The 21,804-nt window shown below is 44.1% G+C and overlaps 1 protein-coding gene across 17 annotated transcripts in view; it reads right to left on the bottom strand.

Moving 5' to 3' along the window:
- MAGI2 (membrane associated guanylate kinase, WW and PDZ domain containing 2) overlaps positions 1–21,804 on the bottom strand; it is a 621,598-nt gene that overhangs the window by 57,008 nt on the left and 542,786 nt on the right. For 14 of the 17 annotated variants that reach the window (XM_082239441.1, XM_082239452.1, XM_082239451.1 and 11 more), the window contains 3 exons: positions 21,254–21,340; positions 13,445–13,693; positions 91–276 (listed from right to left, as the gene is read on the bottom strand). In XM_082239441.1, the coding sequence (XP_082095567.1) occupies positions 91–276; positions 13,445–13,693; positions 21,254–21,340 (522 nt within the window). The remainder of the gene's footprint in view (positions 1–90; positions 277–13,444; positions 13,694–21,253; positions 21,341–21,804) is intronic. The other 3 variants (XM_082239456.1, XM_082239449.1, XM_082239443.1) reach the window with 1 other exon arrangement.

The following is a 21,804-nucleotide window of genomic DNA, read 5'->3' as shown; positions in this document are numbered from 1 at the left end:
AAAAACTTCCTCACTTTCCCAGGGGTGCAGTTCAGATTAATTGGTTGCTACTTCTATTTTCCTCCAGGGTTTTAAGGGTCAATTACTTACCCTCCTGAGGAATGATGCGAAGAGTTACACTAAGACCAGCATCTTTAATTAGCTTCACAATATCTGCATGAGGCATGTTAATAATAGACTGGCCATTCACAGCTAAGATCCGGTCTCCGACTTTGAGCTTTGCGCAGCGATCAGCGGGGCTTCCATCAATTATCCGGCCTATTTTATGGGGTACAGCTAGAAAAGAAAAGGAAAAATATATATACCCGCACAGTTAACCTAAAACGGCAGTTGATACAAGATAGGAGGTACAAGGAAGTAAACCAATGTTTGCATGTAGGCAAAATGGGTTCCACTGGGAAATGTCTAGACGGTCTTACTGTGCTTTGTAAGCAGCTGCAGCATTCAGCTCCCCCCCCCGAATGCACGTCCACTTCAGTGCGCTTGGGTTTCTGTCTAAAAACTCAACAGCTAAATCAGCATTATTGGAGCTTATGCCGATAACAAAGTAAAGTATCCACCATCAGTTTGGAAGTCGTGACATTCATTAGGGATAAGTCTTCTTTTCAAGATGAACCAGGAGACAATGTCCTTCCTTTCCTGCATTTCCCCTTTGCCGTCCATTTAGCTGACTAAAGTTCAGTTGGAAGAGCAGAGATTCAAAGGACTTTACATTTTTTTACTTTTTGGTTTAGGAAATTTCTGCTCCACCCTTTCTCATTGGCAACACACACACACACACACACACACACACACACACACAGACAGTGGTACCTCGGGTTACGAACTTAATTCGTTCTGGAGGTCCGTTCTTAACCTGAAACTGTTCTTAACCTGAAGTACCACTTTAACTAATGGGGCCTCCCGCTGCCGCCATGCGATTTCTGTTCTCATCCTGAGGTAAAGTTCTTAGCCTGAGGTACTACTTCTGGGTTAGCGGAATCTGTAACCTGAAGCGTCTGTAACCCGATGTACCACTGTACACACACACACACACACAGTGGTACTTCGGGTTACAAACTCTTCGGGTTACAAACTCCACTAACCCGGAAGTAGTACCCCGGGTTGAGATAAAGGAGCACTCCCAAACTACACAACTGCTCTTCCACAGGGATTGTAACCCCACCCAGGACTGATCATGCTGGGTATATCACAAAGTTGTCCAATGAAAAAGGTTATGATTGTCCTCTGCTGATTCCTCTTACGGTACAATGCAAATGAGGAGGTAAAATTAAACAAATATGGAATGCTTGTAAATATTGCACAAAGAGGCAAGCATCCCAAAGCTAGTTTGAGAGAAAAAGCATATTGAAGGCAAAAGGTAACTAGACATTGCAGGCACAACCTAAGATTTGTTAATTTCTCTTATATATATGAAGCACTGATTTGTGAACAGAAAACCCAGGGTCACCTTTGCAGTATGCAGTGTGTTGCATCACAACCAGGCCACACACACCACAGAATGGCTTTCCATGCCTAACCTGGGAGCATCAAGCAACTTATTTTCCTCCAGGGCTCTGCATGCTCCTGTTTATTCCAGCAGCCTGTGTGCCAGGACCGCAGGGGATGCTGCTAGATACTTTTAGGAGAGACCTGGAAGGACTTGAGAAGCTCCCAGCCATAGTGGGGCAGGCCTGCAAAGCAGAAATGCTGCAGGAGAGGTCAGGACTACTCTAGCTTCTACGTGGCACCTCTTCATGCTGTTTTACATGTGTAGGCACAACAGGATTGCACCTTTGGTCCTTAGAATGCAAACAAAAACATGGGAAAATGAATGGAGATTTTGTCACAAGGGGCTGGATCCAAATGTTCCTTCCCTCTAATACAAGGAGCTTCTCTGCTGGAAGAAGGGAATATCTGGATTCAACCCAAGTTCAGAAAATATAATTTTGAACTTCAGCTCTAAGTCCATCCATTTTTACATCTAAACCTGTTGATGTTAACCGTTGCAACATAATTCACCACTGCCCCATGCTAAAACACTTCCTCAGCCAATATCAGGAATACAACTTCTGAAACTTGCTGATGAACTATAGTTTTATTTTCAAGCAAAAAGTGCTTTCATAGGGCTTTTTTCAAGAAACAAAATAGCGATGCGTGGCTTTTAGTACAGAATTAATTCCTTCTCATTAATTTCTAGCGCTTTAGTATTTGAAGCCCTTTTAATTAAGCAAATTGTAATTTGATTTAATGCTCTGCTTTACAGACACACTTAAGGAAATGCAAGATAGTCTGGATATTTGCAAATTATTCAATTTAAAAGAAAACAACAATATGTAAACTCTAAAAAAAACCCTATTGATTTATTAATTCTAGGATCTAAGTTGAAACAGATTTACTGGACAGGCCTGTAGTAGCCACAGATTTTAGTCAGCCAGGGCTTCCTTTGTCCTGTACTACTGTGAACTCAAAAGACTGGAGAAAACCTGACCACTATACAGTGGTACCTCGGGATGTGAACGGGATCTGTTCCGGAACCCTGTTCGCATCCTGAATGGAACATAAGACGCGACGGTGCATCTACATGTGCACAGGTCGCGTTTTGCCGCTTCCGCGCATGACGTCATTTTGAGCATCTGCACATGCGGCGAAACCTAGAAGTAACGTCCTCCGTTACTTCCAGGTTGCCGCAGAGCACAACCCGAAAGCGCTCAACCTGAAGCACATTCAACCCGAGGTATGACTGTAGTCAGGCATGTACTGAGTACAGTTTGGATTGGCTATTTCCAGTTTTTAGGAGGCAGTTACAGTCACATAATGAAGTGCAGTGTTCAGCCCAGCAGCAGCAAATGAGTATTATCCCACAAGCTTTATAATTCATCCTGGGCCATTCAAGTGTGCAGATCAAAAGGTTGTGCTAATGAGTTCTAAGAGTCAATGAAAATTTATATGGAGGCATTGCTAGGGCTGCCATATATCCGGATGGTTTGACTAAAAACAAACAAACAGGATGTCCTGGTTTTTACTTTTTTAAACATGGCAAGCCTAGGCATTGGTACAGAACTGGTTTTGATCACCTCTCAAATGCACATGGGAGAAATCACTTGTTTGTAAATACCACCATGTTAACATCTCCTTGCATCTGTTTTAAGATGAACGAAATACCCCAGTTACTGGTGTTTGTAAAACTTTTGTTTCATGCTCTGCATTTGTCGATGGCCAATTCATCCATCCATTAACTGCAAAAACTATATGGTTCTTTGCTGCTGCTTCTTCTTTTTATTAAAAAAACCACTTTTTGCAATGTATCTTCCTACCCCTTTTATTTACTGTTGTTTTCCCCTCCTTTTCTATTTCCTGTGTCTGCACATGTATTGTTCCCTTGGTTTGTTAAAAAAACCCCCCAAAACCAAAACTAAAAGCAGCCTCAGAGATTTGCAGTATTGAGCAGAGGACCAGCAGGAATAGATTTACAGGGGGCAGGAAGGGCAGTTCAATTCTTTCTCCTCTGGCAAATTTTCCAGTCAATATCCCCACTTCCCAGCTGCTTTTCACTCTGCCGGAGAAAAGATAATGGTAGCCGCAGCTATTCCTGTAAGAGCAGAAAAAGCTAAGGAAATGAATTCTGAGCAGTAAAATGGCTGGATGGGAAAGGATTAAGCAAGCCCTTCCCTACCATCCCAGGTTGCTTTCGGCTCTAAGAAGAGGAAGAGTTTGGATTTGATATCCCACCTTTCACTCCCCTTAAGGAGTCTCAAAGTGGCTCACATTCTCCTCTCCCTTCCTCCCCCACAACAAACACTCTGTGAGGTGAGTGGGGCTGAGAGACTTCAAAGAAGTGTGACTGGCCCAAGGTCACCCAGCAGCTGCAGGTGGAGGAGATTACGATTACGATTTAGTTTAACCACTAAACCACACTGGCTCTCAAGAAGCTACCATAAGAGTAGGGGACCTCTGCGTGTTTACATGTAGTTTCAGTGCCATTTACATTGTCATTTGTTTACTCCTACTTATTCCCATAATTAAGATTGCCGGAAGAAATATCAACAACCTCAGATATGCAGATGACACAACCTTGATGGCAGAAAGTGAGGAGGAATTAAAGAACCTTTTAATGAGGGTGAAAGAGGAGAGTGCAAAATATGGTCTGAAGCTCAACATCAAAAAACCTAAGATCATGGCCACTGGTCCCATCACCTCCTGGCAAATAGAAGGGGAAGAAATGGAGGCAGTGAGAGATTTTACTTTCTTGGGCTCCATGATCGGTGCAGATTGTGACAGCAGTCACGAAATTAAAATATGCCTGCTTCTTGGGAGAAAAGCAATGACAAACCTAGACAGCATCTTAAAAAGCAGAGACACCACTTTGCCAACAAAGGTCTGTATTGTTAAAGCTATGGTTTTCCCAGTAGTGATGTATGGAAGTGAGAGCTGGACTATAAAGAAGGCTGATCGCCGAAAAATTGATGCTTTTGAATTATGGTGCTGGAGGAGACTCTTGAGAGTCCCATGGACTGCAAGAAGATCCAACCTATCCATTCTTAAGGAAATCAGCCCTGAGTGCTCACTGGAAGGACAGATCCTGAAGCTGAGGCTCCAAGACTTTGGCCACCTCATGAGAAGAGAAGACTCCCTGGAAAAGACCCTGATGTTGGGAAAAATTGAGGGCACAAGGAGAAGGGGACGACAGAGGATGAGATGGCTGGATAGTGTTCTCGAAGCTACCAACATGAGTTTGACCAAACTGCGGGAGGCAGTGGAAGACAGGAGTGCCTGGCGTGCTCTGGTCCATGGGGTCACGAAGAGTTGGACACGACTAAACGACTAAACAACAACAACAACTTATTCCCATTTCAAAAATGCATAGAGCATTTTTAAACAAAGTCTCTGCATGAGGGGGAGAATTGCCATGAGAAAGGTTCTGCTTAGCCTCTTCCCTGCCACGTCCATCCTTTCACACTTGGAATGGGAGGAACACTGATGGTATAACTTGCAGCCTCAAATACTAACAGTCAGTGCATATATTAATTACCATAGTGCTAATGAACCTCTCTTCTGTATTAATCATGTCTCCCACAGTTCTACAAACCATTATAGACTTAGAGACCTTTAGCTGCCTATTATGTCAGCTCCCATTTCCAGGTGTGTTCTCCAATCGAAAGGAGCTTATAGTCAGTTCCGCAGACCCCAAGAGACTCTAATCCTTTCATTCCCTGACAGCACATTCGCTGCCACCCCACATGGCGTCTCAAGTGGCTTCTGAAATTCAGAAGAGCTTCAGAAGCAATTTCTGAAGTAAATAAAGTACAGAATGAGGCAGAGCATGGGAAAAACCAATTGGTAAAGTGATGCCCTTCTGTATGTCCAAAGGGGCTCGCTGGACTGGAATCAGAAGCCAGAACAAAAGGCAGTTTTGAAATGGGGAAGATCAGGCGAAATGTTACTACCTATTCTTCAATAACAGAAAAAGTGGAATATCCTATTTTATGCTGCAGCTAATTACATATATTTGGTTTGAAGATATCTATCATCTACCTATTGATATAGATATGTACCACATACACACAGACATAATACATATCTATGTCTATAATTTCATCTATACAGGTCACCCAACTTCCACCATGGAACTGAAAGAGCCGTACATAGGATTCCCAGACAATCTCTCCCATGTAGACACTGGCCAGGCCAGAGCTGCTCAGCACCAGCAAGATGGCTGCATCACATGCCCTCAGACCATGAGGCACTTCAGTCCTATGATCTTTTGAAGGCCACTTTTGTGGAGCTCCATAAGGACCAAGGGATATTTGTACAGAGCTGTGTCCTTCATTGAAGGGTAGAGCACCCTCTCACTGCTTTAGATCATGGGATGAAAATCTTCCAATGTGCTATTTTAACCCTCACCCCAAAATCACTGCATGGTTTTATTGAAGGGAATTACAAGAAAAATAAGAGCAAAACAATAAAACATTACAATATAAAAAATGCCGAGTTGTTAATATATTCTTGTTTCCCTCCAAATTTGCATGCAGAAAGTTAGAAGAAACACTGGGTGCTGAAGAAAACACCGTACCTTTCTGTTTCTTCTTTTTAAAACAAAAATTATTTCTCTTGACAGAAAATCACTAAACTCATACTGAGCTCCGGCTAATATCACAGCAGGCCCCCAGAAAGCACTGATCGCTACAAGCTGGTGTCAGTGACAAATAATGTTTCTCACTTTTACAAGTACGGTGTCTTTTCATCTGTTCTGTATGTATTTCCCCTAACAGCTGAGAGATTGTATTTTGTAAAAAGTCACTTGCCTGTTTTCTCACATTTCTTTTTGTACACTGGGTAAATGTCAGATGCGAACAGGTGAGTGTGTGTGTTGGGGAATCCAAACCTGTATTGTATCTGTACTATAACCTCTGGCAGATTATAACTTCTTACAATAGTTTTGCAATGTAAACAGAAACCGATAGAAAACTAAGCCAACAAACCCTCCTGAGCCAGCTGTCCTTTCCAATATGTTACACAGCTGATCACATGAATATTTATTGTGCCCACAATTCTCCATAGGTGCAAGAGCTTTAATTCAGCTTTAACTCCCAGCATGCCATGATTTAATTGGGAGATATAACACATAACTCAGTATGCTTAGCTTGTTTCCCTTCAGATGCCTTTTTGCCGTCTAACACCCACTATCAATCACTCCCGCGGCCTTTTCCTCATGTGTCTTCACCAGTGAAACTCCAGGAGTTGTGGGGCAGCCAGAAGATGCGACGTACACAGCTATCAGAGGAAGATGATGTGAGAAAATACTGCCTGATGTTCCCTTCCTGTGAACCTTATGTTCCTTGAATAAAGGCTTTATGCCATAGTTCCGGGGTGGCCTGTCCCGTTTTGCCCCCTGAGATGAAATGGGAAGGTGATGTCTCCCTGCCCTGCCAAAGCTTCACTTACCAGGGGTCAGGCTTCCGGTAAGATCTCACTGAACCCTCACAAGATCTCATGAGAGCTCTGCAAGATCTTGCTGGAAGCCGCTGCTGCTTCTCCTTGCTTCTCTGGCGGCACCCTGCAGGATTCCACCACCCAAAACAGTTGCCTCAGTCTGCCTCATGGGTGGGCCGGCCCTGCCATACTTCCATTGAAACATTTTTGTTAAAGCTATGCTAGATATGAGGAAGTGAGGATGGAAACTGTCCCGTAACCGTATATCCCTCACTCAAGGGTTAAAACCAGCGTAAGGGCTATTTGTGTACATGCAGGACTTTTTTTTTGGAGGGGTGAGGAGTTCTCAGGTGCAGTGGCAGAGTCAATTTGAAGTGCCTGTTGCTGTGCCCACACGGCACTGAACTCCCCGCTGCCTTGTACCTCTTGGTAGTGACACCCAGCATTGGGAAGTCAAGAGAGCAATGTTGCCCTGCCTGGGCTGCCCCACCGATTGTTTTCAGCCCAGCATTCTCTTTTGGGCAACCTAATGAGGGTCCCATGCCAGAGGCAAAAGCAGACAGAGCAACAAATGCCAGTGTGGAAAGTGGGCACACACTCCCTGATATCCTCCATCGAGGCCACCAAAATGCATTATCAACATTCAAGGACACATTTCAGCCACTTCACATTTCAAGGAGTAGGGATGGGCAAGGGATATGACCTGAGGAGATTTCCGAGGGTCAGACTTGGAGGGATGAATTTGACTCTCTGGCCTGAAGTTCCCCAACCCTGTTCTAAAGAGGGAGGCACCAGAATATCTGAAGGTCTGCTTCCTCTCACATGAGCCTGCCTGCCAGTTGCAGTTATCACCTGAAGCACTGCTCTCTGCCCTGCTGCCATATTGGGCAGGTTGGACAAGGCTTTTTTGGTGGAAGCAGCCCAGTTATGAAACACTTCCCTGAAGGAAGTGTGACTGTCTTTAACAGTTTTTAGCAGAGGGAAACGTTTTCATTTCATGAAGCTTCTAAGGATTTGTAAATGATGCTTTAATACTCTTCTTCATAGCTGTCAACTTTCAGATTTGAAAATAAGGGATCAGTGGCCTCACCTGTCCCGGGGACAGTCTACGGGATATCTAACAATCCAGGATAGCAGCGGGAAACGGCACTGGAATAAGGGAATTTCCTGCCAAAAAGGGAAGGTTGACAGCTATGCTCTTCTTTTGATGATGCTTCTACGTATACCCTTTAAGATTTTCCTGCTCTCAGTTCTTACTGTGTTAAGGTATTTGTTGCAAACTGCCCTGAGGGCTCTCTTCAGAGTGCAGAGGTATTGGGTAACTATTTTAAATAAATGAACCATATCAAATCCACCAATCTCAGTGGCAGGAAACAGGTGAGCTAGACCGCACAGCTCCTTGTCGCTATGCATCTGGGAAAGGCATGGCTGGAAGCTGCCTATGCCCTGGGAGGATTTGTTTTGGAGGCGGAGGCCCTGGGATCGCTTCTTGTGATTGAGGAGGTAGTGGAAGAATGACTGGCATTAGTGGAGTGGAATGGATAGCTGGGCAGAGTTAGAGTTGAGTGACTGATAATGTCTGCTGGAGAATGACAGAGTGGAGGTTGGCTGTGACAGACAAGAGAGACTGAGGGGAACACGAGATGGTATTTAATAGAGTTAGGATAGCTGTTATGACACTTCAAGATAGACAGTGATGTTTAATCAGGAAACTAGCAGTGTAAGAACTCTGTAGAGAAATATTACTTGTTCTGAATGTTCTGTTCCTTAATTAAATCTATGTTTCTGTTTAACTCTCTGGGTTCTGGCCTTGATGGATCCCAAGGCAGGAGTGGCCACCAGGGAGTGTGTGTGTGTGTGTGTGTGTGTTTGCACTGTGTACAAGGACAGGGCAGGTCTGGGGCAAGGCAGCAGTGAGGCCAGAGTAGTGCTCAGTGGCGTAGCGTGGGGGGGTGCAGGGGGGGCCGGCTGCAACATCTGGGGGTTAGGGTTAGGGGGCGCAAATCCACGGGTTAGGGGGCGCAAATTACTTGCCTTGCCCCGGGTGCTGACAACCCACGCTACGCCACTGGTAGTGCTGCCCCACTGGCACTGTCCCAGCGTCACTGCTACTGTGCCGCATCCCCACACCATCCCAATACATGACAGCAATACTGGCTGCTGGGAGGCCAGGCCTGCAGCTGCTTCTGTTTATCTCATTCCACATATTTGGTGTAGATATGCTTGAGTCAGGGTATAAAAGGAGAGTCCTACTGCTTTCTCCAAGCCTGTAATATTCAGGAAAGCGAAAAGGAGGCACTTCATCACACTGTGCAAAGTCCAACTATGGAACATGTTCCTACGGGAGGCAATGATGGCCACCAAATGGTAAGGCTTTAAAAGAGAGTTAGGCAATTTCATGGAGGACCGGGCTATTGATGGCTACCAACCATGGTGGCAATGTTCAACCTCCACTGTCAGAGGCAGTATGCCTCTGAATGCCCGTTTCTGGGAGTTGCAGGTGGGCAGAGTGCTGCTACGCTCATGCCTAGCTTACAGGCTAGCTTGGGCTCTAATAATAATAGTAGTAGTAGTAGTAGTAGTACAAGCATCTGTCCAGCCACTGGATCCTGGACTAGATGGGTTATTGGCCTGATCCAGCAGGCTTATCTTATGTTTTTAGTAGGTGGTGGCAGCAAGCACTCTGAGAGAAGTCTACACCCTGTGTGATAGCTGAGGACTGGACATCGTGGCCACTTGAGGACAGGCCCTTGCAAGGGAAAGCCACATTACTTTTTCTGATAGACAATATGCTCTTCTATTTTGCCTGCTCCCCATAAAGGGCTGGCCATTGAAGGAGACCTGCTCTGGCTCACCTACTTTTCTCATGGCTGTCACACCTACCTTCTTAAATTATTGAGCATTTATGTGACCGGACTTGGTGCCAGGCTACCAAGTAAGAAATTAGAGAGGGAGGAAGACCCTCTGGACTCGTCAAGGCTCATGATCTGGAGACAGACAGGCAGGTACCAACTGGGCAGGTAGTCAAGCCAGGGAAGAGGCTAAGGAGTAAACGGGGACTGGTAGTCTGGAACAATGCCTGAGGGAGTTGCTTAGATGGAGGAGCCAAGTCAGATGCTTTATGGGATCAGGCAGAAGCCAATTGGTCCCTTTAGTCACCTGACCTCTGGCTGCAGTGGTTGCACTGAAGTGCAACTCATATCTCCCTCCTCTGGCAAGTTCCCATGGGGATGCAAAGAACCAGGCATCTCCCAGTTCAAGTCCCCTCAGCACATCACCTTGTTTCCAATGCCCAGGCCTACAAAATTCCAATAATACAAGGAGAAAGCTGGTGCTGATAAAACCTTTTTAAAATGCACAAACTAATCTTGCTTACTGTTCTGTCCCAAAGGTTACCTCCTATGTGGGTATTTCTTGGGCTGTACTTATTCATGGCAGCTCTAACAATTGCAAATAAAACTGCAGGACTCTATTTAAGACCAGGGAGACAATGTCTACCTGACATTACAGACAATTCTCTTTCCATACCGGTATTTTCAATGAATTCTCCCCTTGGCTGGCTTGCAGTGAATACATTAACATTTTTACTGAACATATTTAAATATTTATTCTTCGCTTCCTTTGTTTAATGCTACGGCACACCATGTAGGGTAAAAAAAAAGAATGGCTGGTTGGCTGGTTGCTCTGAAAGCTTGCTTGTGAAAATGTCAAACAGCATTGGCTGTCCAATAAATGATCATCTCCCAGGGCTCAGGGACCTACTGGGTTATTTTTGCTTCTTTTACTCTCTATAGTTCTGTGCAACACTGAGATGCTACATAAGAAACTAATAATAACAACATTTTTTTATTTTGCAAATAAAACAAGTGTACATTAAATGACAATAGTATTTGCAGTAACAGAATTTAAAAGCAAGTTGCTATGTTGCTATTTTAGTCAACTGTGAAAGCAACGCAACATCTCCTTCCTGGCATCTCATATGAGGTGGGCCATAGCTCAGTTGCACAGTGCAGGCATTGCCCGCCAAAGGTCCCAAGTCTAATCCCTGGCATCTCCAGGTAGGTCTTGTCTGAAAGCCTTCAATTGGTGTTAGCCATGGGATCTGCCACAATTGGTAGTAGCGGTGGGATCCGCTTCATGTGCTCATTAATTTTAATAGATCTCCTCTGAGTAAAACTTAATTGAATACCAACCAATTACTTTAAAAAATCAATACAAGTCTAAAAACCATATGGTTCAATTTTTTACCTCTTCTCACAATACAAGCATACCTCATGTTGCGTTAGATTGATGTTGTGTCTTCTCAGCTTGCGAACGCAGCAAACCCGGAAGTGTATACTTCTGCGTGCTTCGTGCATGTGCAGAAGCGTTCTGCGTACTTTGCACATGCACAGAAGTGCTCTATCGCACTCTGTGCTTGCGTCGAAGTGCCGCTCTAGTTGTGGACTTTTCGTGGTGCAAACGGCACCCCGGAACAGATCATGTCCACAGCTAGAGGTACCACTGTATATATTATTTCAGGCATAGGCAAACTCAGCCCTCCAGATGTTTTGGGACTACAACGCCCATCATCCCTAGCTAACAGGACCAGTGGTCAGGGATGATGGGAACTGTAGTCTCAATACATCTGGAGGGCCGAGTTTGCCTATGCCTGTATTATTTAATAATGCACTTATAGCATAATCCTATGCTTGCTCACCCAGACTATTATCCTCTGTATTCAACAGGGCCAGGAAAACTGGGGACAGGATGACTAAAGCCTTTTCTCCCTCTCTGATTGAAAAGCCAATTACATCATTAAAGCCCTCACTTCTAACTGGCTAGTTCTGGTTGCCAGCCTAATCCTCTGATTGGCTACTGCTCACAGTTATTTAACTTAAACGATGAACACACTTCAATTTTCCCTATCCATTTGTGTGTGTAGAGGGGGTTTAATCACCTCAAATTGTTTCCCAACTGCTAGGCCCAGTTTTAAATGTCCCAGTGATGACGATTTTCTGCAGTCCATGGGCAGCTGACCCAGAAAGTCACATTTTGCTCTTGACAGTCCTTTGAAAAGTGGAATAAAAATCCGGAAAAACTCTGCACAAAGACCCAGTCAGATGCTGCTATATGGAAGGGAGGTGAATGCTGAAATACAGTGGGCACAATCCAGAGAAAGTTAACCATGAAATCAATGGGACTTAAGTGCTTGACTGTGGATTTAAATCCCATTGGTTTCAACTGAACTTAAGCTCACTTAGCTTTCTCTTGATTGCATCCAGTGGCATCTTCCAGCCTAGTCCTCTTGGAATTCAAGTAGCTTAAGGCTTAAAATGGCTCTGTGAGCAGCAACAGCCCCAGTAATTTCTCAAAACATCATGCTTCCATCAAGGGAACTGCAAAAAACAAACAAACAAAAACCCACAGCAAATTTCCACAATGAAATCAAGCCACACCTGCTGTTCAAATTAACATATTAAGTAAAATTAGATAATAGTCACAGTAATAATATCTATCTGATTGTTGTTTAGCTTCTTTTGAGGGCCACTCATATCCCATGTTACAATTTAAATTTGAAGGTTATCCAGCAAGTGCCTACTGTTTAAAATACCGTTTAAAATTTATTTATTTGCTTCACAGGTAACCCATGGGAGCACATGTCAACATTTATCATGCCAGAAGACTCAGTGTATTCAACTGGCAATATGCTTCTTCTTTTTGCAGAATGCCTCAATGAATGTCAGGTAGGGTTGCTATTTCCAAAAGCTGTCGCTTTGTCCTATATCTTAGGCAAGTGAAAATCACTTTTGGGAGCACTTTTGTAAAAAAAAAAATTAAAAAAAATCTCAGAAACTTTTGGGTTTTCCTAAAAAAACTCAACAACTTTCAGGGTTTCCTGTTTTTTTACTTTTTGAAATAAGGCAACCCTAGTTTCAGTTTCTCTCAGTTTCTCATTTGTCTAGTCTTAAACAACGAGACTCTTTTTAGTCCGGTTGTTTGATGTACACAGTGCTTAATGCCTTATTGGCAGCTTTATTATTTCAGAGCACAGCCTAATAAGGAGACAAAACCATACAAATAGAATCTCTCTAAATCATGGGCAGGAAACGTTTGAAAGAGAGAACTGTGTGAAATAATTGGTCTCTTGACCCAAAGCACGCAAGGATATACAACTTTATAAATGCCGAAGTCTATGAATAAATGGAACTCAATGGATTAGCTGCATATACAGTGGTACCTCGGGTTACAGATGCTTCAGGTTTCAGACGCTTCAGGTTACAGACTCCGCTAACCCAGAAATAGTACCTCAGGTTAAGAACTTTGCTTCAGGATGAAAACAGAAATCATGCTCTGGTGGCGCGGAGGCAGCGGGATGCCCCATTAGCTAAAGTGGTACCTCAGGTTAAGAACAGTTTCAGGTTAAGAACGGACCTCCGGAACGAATTAAGTACTTAATCCGAGGTACCACTGTACAGTTGGCAAAAGGAAGTTTTATAGGATTTTTGTAAAGGAATTGGAACAACAATTGACAGGAAAAAAAGTAACTCACTTATTGTAGATCCAGATTCAGGCCTGTTCAAGGAGCTAATGATAACGAAACCAAACCCTTCATTTTCTTTGCGATGGATGACAACATCGCTTGTTTGCAAGCTGTGCGAAGCAAAGCCCTCTGGGGCTGTAGCATTGCTGCTTGATCCAGCATGATTGCTGTTGGCATATGTGGCGTAGTCGCTTCTTGGAGAACTGTGGTGCGTAGACACAGAGCCTGGACTCCTGCCATTCTCAGGGCATGGTTCTCCTGAAACAGAAATCACACAAAGATTAAGAATCCAGGTTGTCTGTTGACAAAACAGACCAGTGGCGTAGTGTGGGGGGGCGGGGGGGGGGCGGCCGCACCGGGCGCAACATCTGGGGGTTAGGGTTAGGGGGCACAAATTACTTGCCTTGCCCCGGGTGCTGACAACCCACGCTACGCCACTGAAACAGACACTCACCAAACTCGAATCTATCTGGCTTTCTAGAACACAAAATACTGGGCGTGCTAAACAAAACTGCACCCAGTATAGGAGGACCGGATCTAGTAACAGGGATCCACTTTGATAAGGCAGCAAAACAATCAAGGGACCCTTCCTTGAACTAGTACATATGATCCAAAATAAGAGCCATAACATCAGAGCAGGTAATTACTAGTGAGACCTGACTCAATTTAAATCTTGTCTATTGTGGATTTATTTAAATGAATACTTCATCAGTTCTAATTGGAACTGATCCACCCTAATTCTGCCTTAGCAGTACATGGACCACTATAACGTTTTCCCATAGACCAGACTTCTTATGATTCAAGTCAGTGACCACAGTTATCACTGATAACAATAGCAAGCAAAGGCAAGTAGAAACATTTTGGCAATGAAGGCTGCAGAAAGCCTGAGACAGGAAAACAGTGGTGGCCTTTTCAGCGATGGCATCCTAGCTCTGGAGTTACCAGGAAGGTTCACTTGCATCTTTTTCACACCACGTGAAACCTTTTTATGTTCCCAGGCATTTAAGATCAATCCACTTTAATTGTGGCCCTTGCTCTAGGTTCTATTCAAGGAGTTTTAAAATGGTAGGTATTGTTTTCATAGGTCTGATTGGTATGGATTTCAGCTTTTACTTTAAGCTGCTCTAAGAATCCACCTGAAAGCTCAGAATCCAGGTACCATCAGAGCATTGACTGGAAACTATGGAAATTAAGTAATAATCTGAATCGTGCAAGCAATTCCACAACTGCTGCCACACACAGCACCTCTGCTCCCCCCAGTGAGAGACTAAAACTATATTCTGTGGGGGTGGGTTGCTTATGTTGGGCACATGCTGTACACTGATAGCACATTAATACTGCTATATAAAATTATATCATTACTAATAATGGGTGTTGAATTCCAAGGAAATGAATCAGACATTTCTTTATCTATCTATGTCTATTAAGTATGTCTAATTCAACATTTAATTCAATATTAAGGTATTTGCCTTCAAACTAGAAAAATTTAAGCAGGCAACCAACAGAGTAATGGGGATTAACTGCTTGACTTCCCTTTTAAAAAGAGAACAGCCTATTCAAAAGATGTTTGTGGACTAGAGGGATTAATTCAGGGAAGATTAATCCCAAATAAGAACCTGTTATCAAATATAGGTTGTCTTACGAAAAGAAAACCTGTCCTTGTACACAGAACTCAAATCCTTAGCTTCACTTGCATCGTGGACCAGCCTTCTCTCAACTGGTCCCATCAGCATGGGGCTGACAACACCAAGGTCGCGGGTTCGAACCCCACATGGGGCAGCTGCATATTCCTGCCTTGCAAGGGCTAGGACTAGATGATCCACAGGACCCCTTCCAACTCTACAATTCTATGATACTCCATATACTTTATATACATACAAATGCAGAGAACATAGAAGGATGGAAGTAGTATTGTATTTACCGTATTTTTCGTCCCATAGGACGCTCTGTCCCATAGGACGCACCTAGTTTTTTTGGGGGGAAATAAAGGAATTCCCCCCCTTTATTCCCCCCCCCAAAGCAGGTCGGGGAACCGAACCAGGTCGAGGAACAGCGGGATGGCGGTGCTGCGCCTCCCCGCTGTCCCCCAAGCTTGTGGGGCTGGCACGGGGGGCGCTCTGCTTCAGGGCGTCCCTCGCGCTGGGCGGCAGGCTGCTATCCACAGCGTGGGGAGCCTTGCCGGGACCTCCCGTAGGGCTGCCTAGGCTGCGGATGTGTTCCCGAAGCCTGAGAGCGAGAGGGGTCGGTGCAAAAGCCTGCATTCGCCCCATAGGACACACCCAGATTTCCCCTTCAGTTTTGGAGGGGAAAAAGTGTGTCCTATAGGGCGAAAAATATGGTATATCTTTGGTGGTCAGCAAAAAGTAAAAAAATAAAATGTGGACAAAACACAGCTCTATTTCTCTGGCAGATCCTTTATTGAAATATTGAAATACTTTATTGTCACTTGAACAACTTGCATACAGTGAGATTACACGAGAACCCCCCACTCAGCTCTCTTAGTCTTAATTCCCCTCGTTTACTGACGCACACCCACCAAACCCGGAATTCAGTTGCCCTGTTGTTATCTTTTCATTCAGCAGCCTAACAGCCCATGGATAGAAGCTGTTCTTTACCCTGTTGGTGCGACTAATCCTGCTTCTATATCTTCTGCCTGAGGGCAGGTGATCAAGAAAGTGCCGGCCAGGGAGTAAATCATCCCAGAGAATTTTCCTCACTCTCCTAAGGCAACGTTCTTCTGCTATTTCATCCAGCGGATTCACGGGACAGCCCATAATATCTTGTGCTGTATTCATCACCCTGTGTAGGCACTTCCTATCAGTTGATGTCAAACCAGCGTACCACACCGTAATGCAGTATGAAAGATTAATTATTGAAGATTAATAATACAGTAAGAGCTACTGAACACACTGCAGTGTAACCCATTCCAGGTGCTAAAATGAAAATGGTACCAGCGAGAGAGGTTGGTTCACTATGAACACTCAGAGCTACCAGCCACAGAAAAGTTTTAGACTATGATCCTCTCTCCTTCCTGGTCAGTTCTATAAAGCATTCTTATATGGGTCAACACAGTACCCTTTAGATGTTCCTGACCATTGGCCATGCTCCCTGGGGCTGAATCGGGAGGGCAAACTGTACCCGTCCTCATCCAGGTAAGCAATCAGGAAGCCATAGAGCTGGCATAGGCAAACTCGATCCCCCAGATGTTTTGGGACTACACCTCCCATCATCCCTAGCTAACAGGATCAGTGGTCAGGGATGATGGGAGTTGTAGTCCCAAAACATCTGGAGGGCCCAGTTTGCCTGTGCCTGACCTAGAGCCTCCCTTGTGCCTCACCCTGCTAGCTTTGAATAAGTGAAGTCTTAGAGGAAAGCTGGACAAAAATGTTATTGTCTCGCTTCAACAAGATCAGAATGGACATGAAAAACTCTTGATAATTCTAGCACAACTAGTGATTAAACCAGAGGTTGCCAACCCGGCCCCTATGAAGACTGATTGGCACTGCTGGGCAGGTGCTCCAGATGCCGAGCTTTTTCTTTTTTTAAAAAAGTATTTCTCTAGCCCTCCTAGAAAATAAGTTATGGGGCAAAATGTACACGTACCTTCCGATAAATTTAGGTGAAATGAGAGTGAGTGTGGCGTAGCTATCTTGTATGTCTTCCCTGGTACTGATAGATGTTCCCTGTGGCTATTAGACAGTTGGCCTGTTGTTATCTTTTCATTCAGCAGCCTAACAGCCCATGGATAGAAGCTGTTCTTTACCCTGTTGGTGCGACTAATCATGCTTCTATATCTTCTGCCTGAGGGCAGGTGATCAAGAAAGTGCCGGCCAGGGAGTAAATCATCCCAGAGAATTTTCCTCACTCTCCTGAGGCAACGTTCTTCTGCTATTTCATCCAGCGGATTCACGGGACAGCCCATAATATCTTGTGCTGTATTCATCACCCTCTGTAGGCACTTCCTATCAGTTGATGTCAAACCAGCATACCAATCAGCCATAGAGCTGGCATAGGCAAACTCGATCCCCCAGATGTTTTGGGACTACACCTCCCACCATCCCTGACCACTGATCCTGTTAGCTAGGGATGATGGGAGTTGTAGTCCCAAAACATCTGGAGGGCCCAGTTTGCCTAGGGCTGCCATAGAGCCTCCCTTGTGCCTCACCCTGCTAGCTTTGAATAAGTGAAGTCTTAGAGGAAAGCCGGACAAAAATGTTATTGTCTCTCTTCAACAAGAACAGAATGGACATGAAAAACTCTTGATAATTCTAGCACAACTAGTGATTAAACCAGAGGTTGCCAACCCAGCACCCATAAAGACTGATTGGCACTGCTGGGCAGGTGCTCCAGATGCCGAGCTTTTTCTTTTTTTAAAAAAGTATTTCTCTAGCCCTCCTAGAAAATAAGTTATGGGGCAAAATGTACACGTACCTTCCGATAAATTTAGGTGAAATGAGAGTGAGTGTGGCGTAGCTATCTTGTATGTCTTCCCTGGTACTGATAGATGTTCCCTGTGGCTATTAGACAGCAATAGTATCTCTCTCTCTGTGTGTAAAATCAATATTGTGTGATCTCTACAAACAGTAGCAGCAGGACACAGCTGACACTCCCTGGGAAGCATAATGATGCCAGGAGGGCTCTCTCGCTCATAGGGTGTTATGCCACCCCCCTCCCCCATGGCTTTTTTGACTCTCTCAAAATTCTGTCCACTGGTCCAAAGAGAAAATAAAAAAATTCCTTCCAGTAGCACCTTAAAGACCAACTAAGTTAGTTCTTGGTATGAGCTTTCGTGTGCATGCACACTTCTTCAGATACCTGTGTGTTTTTCGTGTGCATGCACACAAAAGCTCATACCAAGAACTAACTTAGTTGGTCTTTAAGGTGCTACTGGAAGGAATTTTTTTATTTTGACTATGGCAGACCAACACGGCTACCTATCTGTAACTGGTCCAAAGAGGTTGGTGATCCCTGGATTAAATAATATGATGCTTTTCATACCCTATGCATGAATTCACATGAATTCAGTGAAGCTTATTCCCAGGAAAGTATGTATAGGATTGCAGCCATAAGCTGGCTTCCACTCATAAAACAGATAATGGGTCCATATTTGGAATGCTTTAATTTCAGATAAAATCAAATGTGTTTTTCCCCTCCTCCAACTGATAAAGATGCATATTACAAAATAGCTGACTAGCTTTCTCTCTGCCACACACATCACAACATATCAAGCAAAATCTTCAAAGTGCAAAATCAAGTTTCTCTGAATGAAGGATAAGTCTCTCTTTTCTCAGGCAGGAAAGCATGTCCTCTAGCAGTCCTTGTACAACTCTGAAACAAAGTGATTCGCGCAAGGGAGACGAAAGAAAAACAAACAATCATTATGCTGCTATGTTAGAATTGAAAATCTCCCAAAGTTATTGAACCAGACCTGCAGCTAAATGCCATCGTCAGTGACAAGAAAGATCTCATTTTCTGGCTGTCATGTTTTAGAAGCCTGAATACGGTTTATGTCACTGCAGGTGCAACAGAAAGAAAATTATCTTACCCCACAGAATTACCGAGTGCTAACTCAGCTATAAATGAATGTAACAGATTCCCATTAAGTACAGGAAAGAATGATAAACCAGGTAGAGCCGATTTTATATTGCTATTGGATATCCATCTATTCTGAAAAATCTGTCCATGGGAGGGAGAGTTAAAGATTGGGTATGCTCTCCACAAAGACTAGCATTTTAGTCCTTCTGTACATTGGAATGTCACTCTTTCCTGATCAGGTTTCAATACCTGGCATTTCTTTTCCTCATTTTTTTAAAGTTCTGAAGGTATTATGGCTCCTTAAATCTAAGATGCAGACCCGACTATTAAATGCTCTCAGAATGAACAAGCCCAAACATACTTTTTCCCTGTGTGGTTGTTTCATGACTGGACTTTATTAGATTCCTCCCATTCTTGCAATATTCTATGCTGTGTTCATTCTCAAGAGCTTCGAACATACTTCCGAGATTTGGGGAAAGTTATTACCCAGGGATGCGGGTGGCACTGTGGGTTATTAAACCACAGAGCCTAGGACTTGCCGATCAGAAGGTTGGCGGTTCGACTCCCCGTGACGGGGTGAGCTCCCGTTGCTTGGTCCCTGCTCCTGCCAACCTAGCAGTTTGAAAACACGTCAAAGTGCAAGCAGATAAATAGGTACCGCTCCAGCAGGAAGGTAAACGGTGTTTCCGTGCGCTGCTCTGGTTCGCTAGAAGTGGCTTAGTCATGCTGGTCACATGACCTGGAAGCTGTACGCCGGCTCCCTCGGCCAATAAAGCGAGATGAGCGCGCAACCCCAGAGTCGGTCACGACTGGACCTAATGGTCAGGGGTCCCTTTACCTTTACCTTTATTACCCAGCCATGAAGCACTGGCTGTCTTTCCTCCAACTGGGTTTTTGCTCTTTCAAGAGTGCTTCCTCAGGCCTGTTTTAGTTTTTTTTTGGGGGTGGGCAGTGGGGCAGTGAAGATTATGGAGGAGACTTTGCTTATCTTTCCTAATAGCAGCTATGCATTGGGGACATGGCTCTCAAACCCATCACCTACATGATATGCTTGTTCACTGGGGCTACAGCCAGAAGCTGGTGAAGATTCAGCATGGCCCACTCATCTGCTAGAAGTTCTCATTCTCAAGCTGGAGCTTACCAAGTGCCCCCGCTTTGTTGTATGAACTTAGTGAGTGGATACTACATTCCAGAGCACACAGTCAATTAGAGAAATGGACTGACGTTTTGTGCTATAATGATACTATGACAGAGCTGTGTGGCAACAGTAGTTTCAGCCCACAAACCTGAGCTACCCAGGAGGGAATGGCTGAGGCACAAACTAAAAATAGCAGAGTGCTGGAAATGGGTGTGTGGGTCTGTGCACGTGTGGGTCCATCTGCCTGGAGGGTCATGGGCACTCTGGTAATGATGGCATGCTGTGTGACTGTCAGGGTTTCTCTCTTAGTTTTGTCCTAATCAGTGCTTTTTTTCTTTAAAAAAATATGTTTAGGGGTACTCTCATTTTCCTACTCATATTGAAATACTGCCCCTCAAGGAGGTCAAACTTAGATTCACAACATGTTTAGGGGTATGTGTACCCCTGTGTCCGCCCAGAAAAAAAGCACTGGTCCTAATATTCTGTTATAAAGGCTGTCAACAACCTGACTCTTCAGCTCAAACTTTGGGCATGACACCCTGACTTTGTCTTCCACAAAGTTAGGCTGGGAGAACTTCCAGTACTTTGGGGGGGAATGTGCATGAATATCATTTACTTTGATGGGCGGGGGTTCTTTTGCTGATTGCCTACGGAGGCAGCCATCCTTTTCCCATACAATCCCACACAAAATGAAACAATAAATAAATAAATAAATAAATTGAAATGAAATGAAACGAAATATACTGTAAGATAATAAATAAAATAAACTTGTCCACCTCATTTAGTAGCAAGTTAAAGATCCCTCTCCAAAGTTCACCCACGCACAAAATCCTTTCACCACCCCTCCGTAGCTTTAGGGGAGGATTTTTGCTTACTGTCTCTCTCTCTAGCATCCTGGAGGTTTGCTAATAGCCTATTCAAATTGTTTTTCTGAAGACAGGTTCCTGTTACTCAATACGTGATTGATATTTGCCACCAAAAAGAATATTCGGCTACAAGTTCCAGACCAGAAGAAGTTCCTTCAACTGAAAGTTCCAGACATGCAGTTAGCAGCAAGGACCAGCAACAAATATAAGTGGTCACCCGCACAAGCAGAAGCGTAATTAATTTCCTCAAGGAATTAATCATCAGGTGCTGTGTGTTACCTTGGCTATTGGCCATTTTCCTAAGGTTTGGGGAGCTGCTAGGGGGCGTTGCACCAGGCTGGAGAGAATTTTTCTGACTCCAGGAGTCTATAATGGTCAACAGAAGAACATCAGTCTCCTTACTGGAATGACTGCAATACGGCTAACAATGGGACATAGGACTGTGCCAAAGAAGAAGATGACACTGTGAAGAATGAGATGGGGTTGGAAATATGAGGTTTTGATCAGCTACAATGTGTAGGAATGGAAGGCAAAGCTAGCAAGGTAAGCAGGGTAGAATGAGTTCTTTACTGAATGGGAAGGAGTAGACAGAAAGGGGTTCAAAGTCATATCTGCTTATTCCAATTGCTCAGTTCAGCGTACTTGTGACAAATATGGCCTCCTCTTCACACATTACCTTTTTCTAAGTGTGCACCTAAAAATGTAAAATGTGAATGTGTCAAACCAGTTTTTGAAAACACAAGAAACCTATTGGTATTCTTATCAGAGTACAGGATTGCCTTTAGCTCCCTGTTCACGGTAGTATTTGTTTCTGTGTTGTGTCTGAAATG

The sequence above is a fragment of the Podarcis vaucheri genome (assembly GCF_965113315.1).
Source record: "Podarcis vaucheri genome assembly, chromosome: 10".
NCBI lineage: Eukaryota > Metazoa > Chordata > Lepidosauria > Squamata > Lacertidae > Podarcis > Podarcis vaucheri.
The sequence above is the reverse complement of the archived record's forward strand: the minus strand, read 5'-3'. Positions and strand labels throughout refer to the sequence as shown.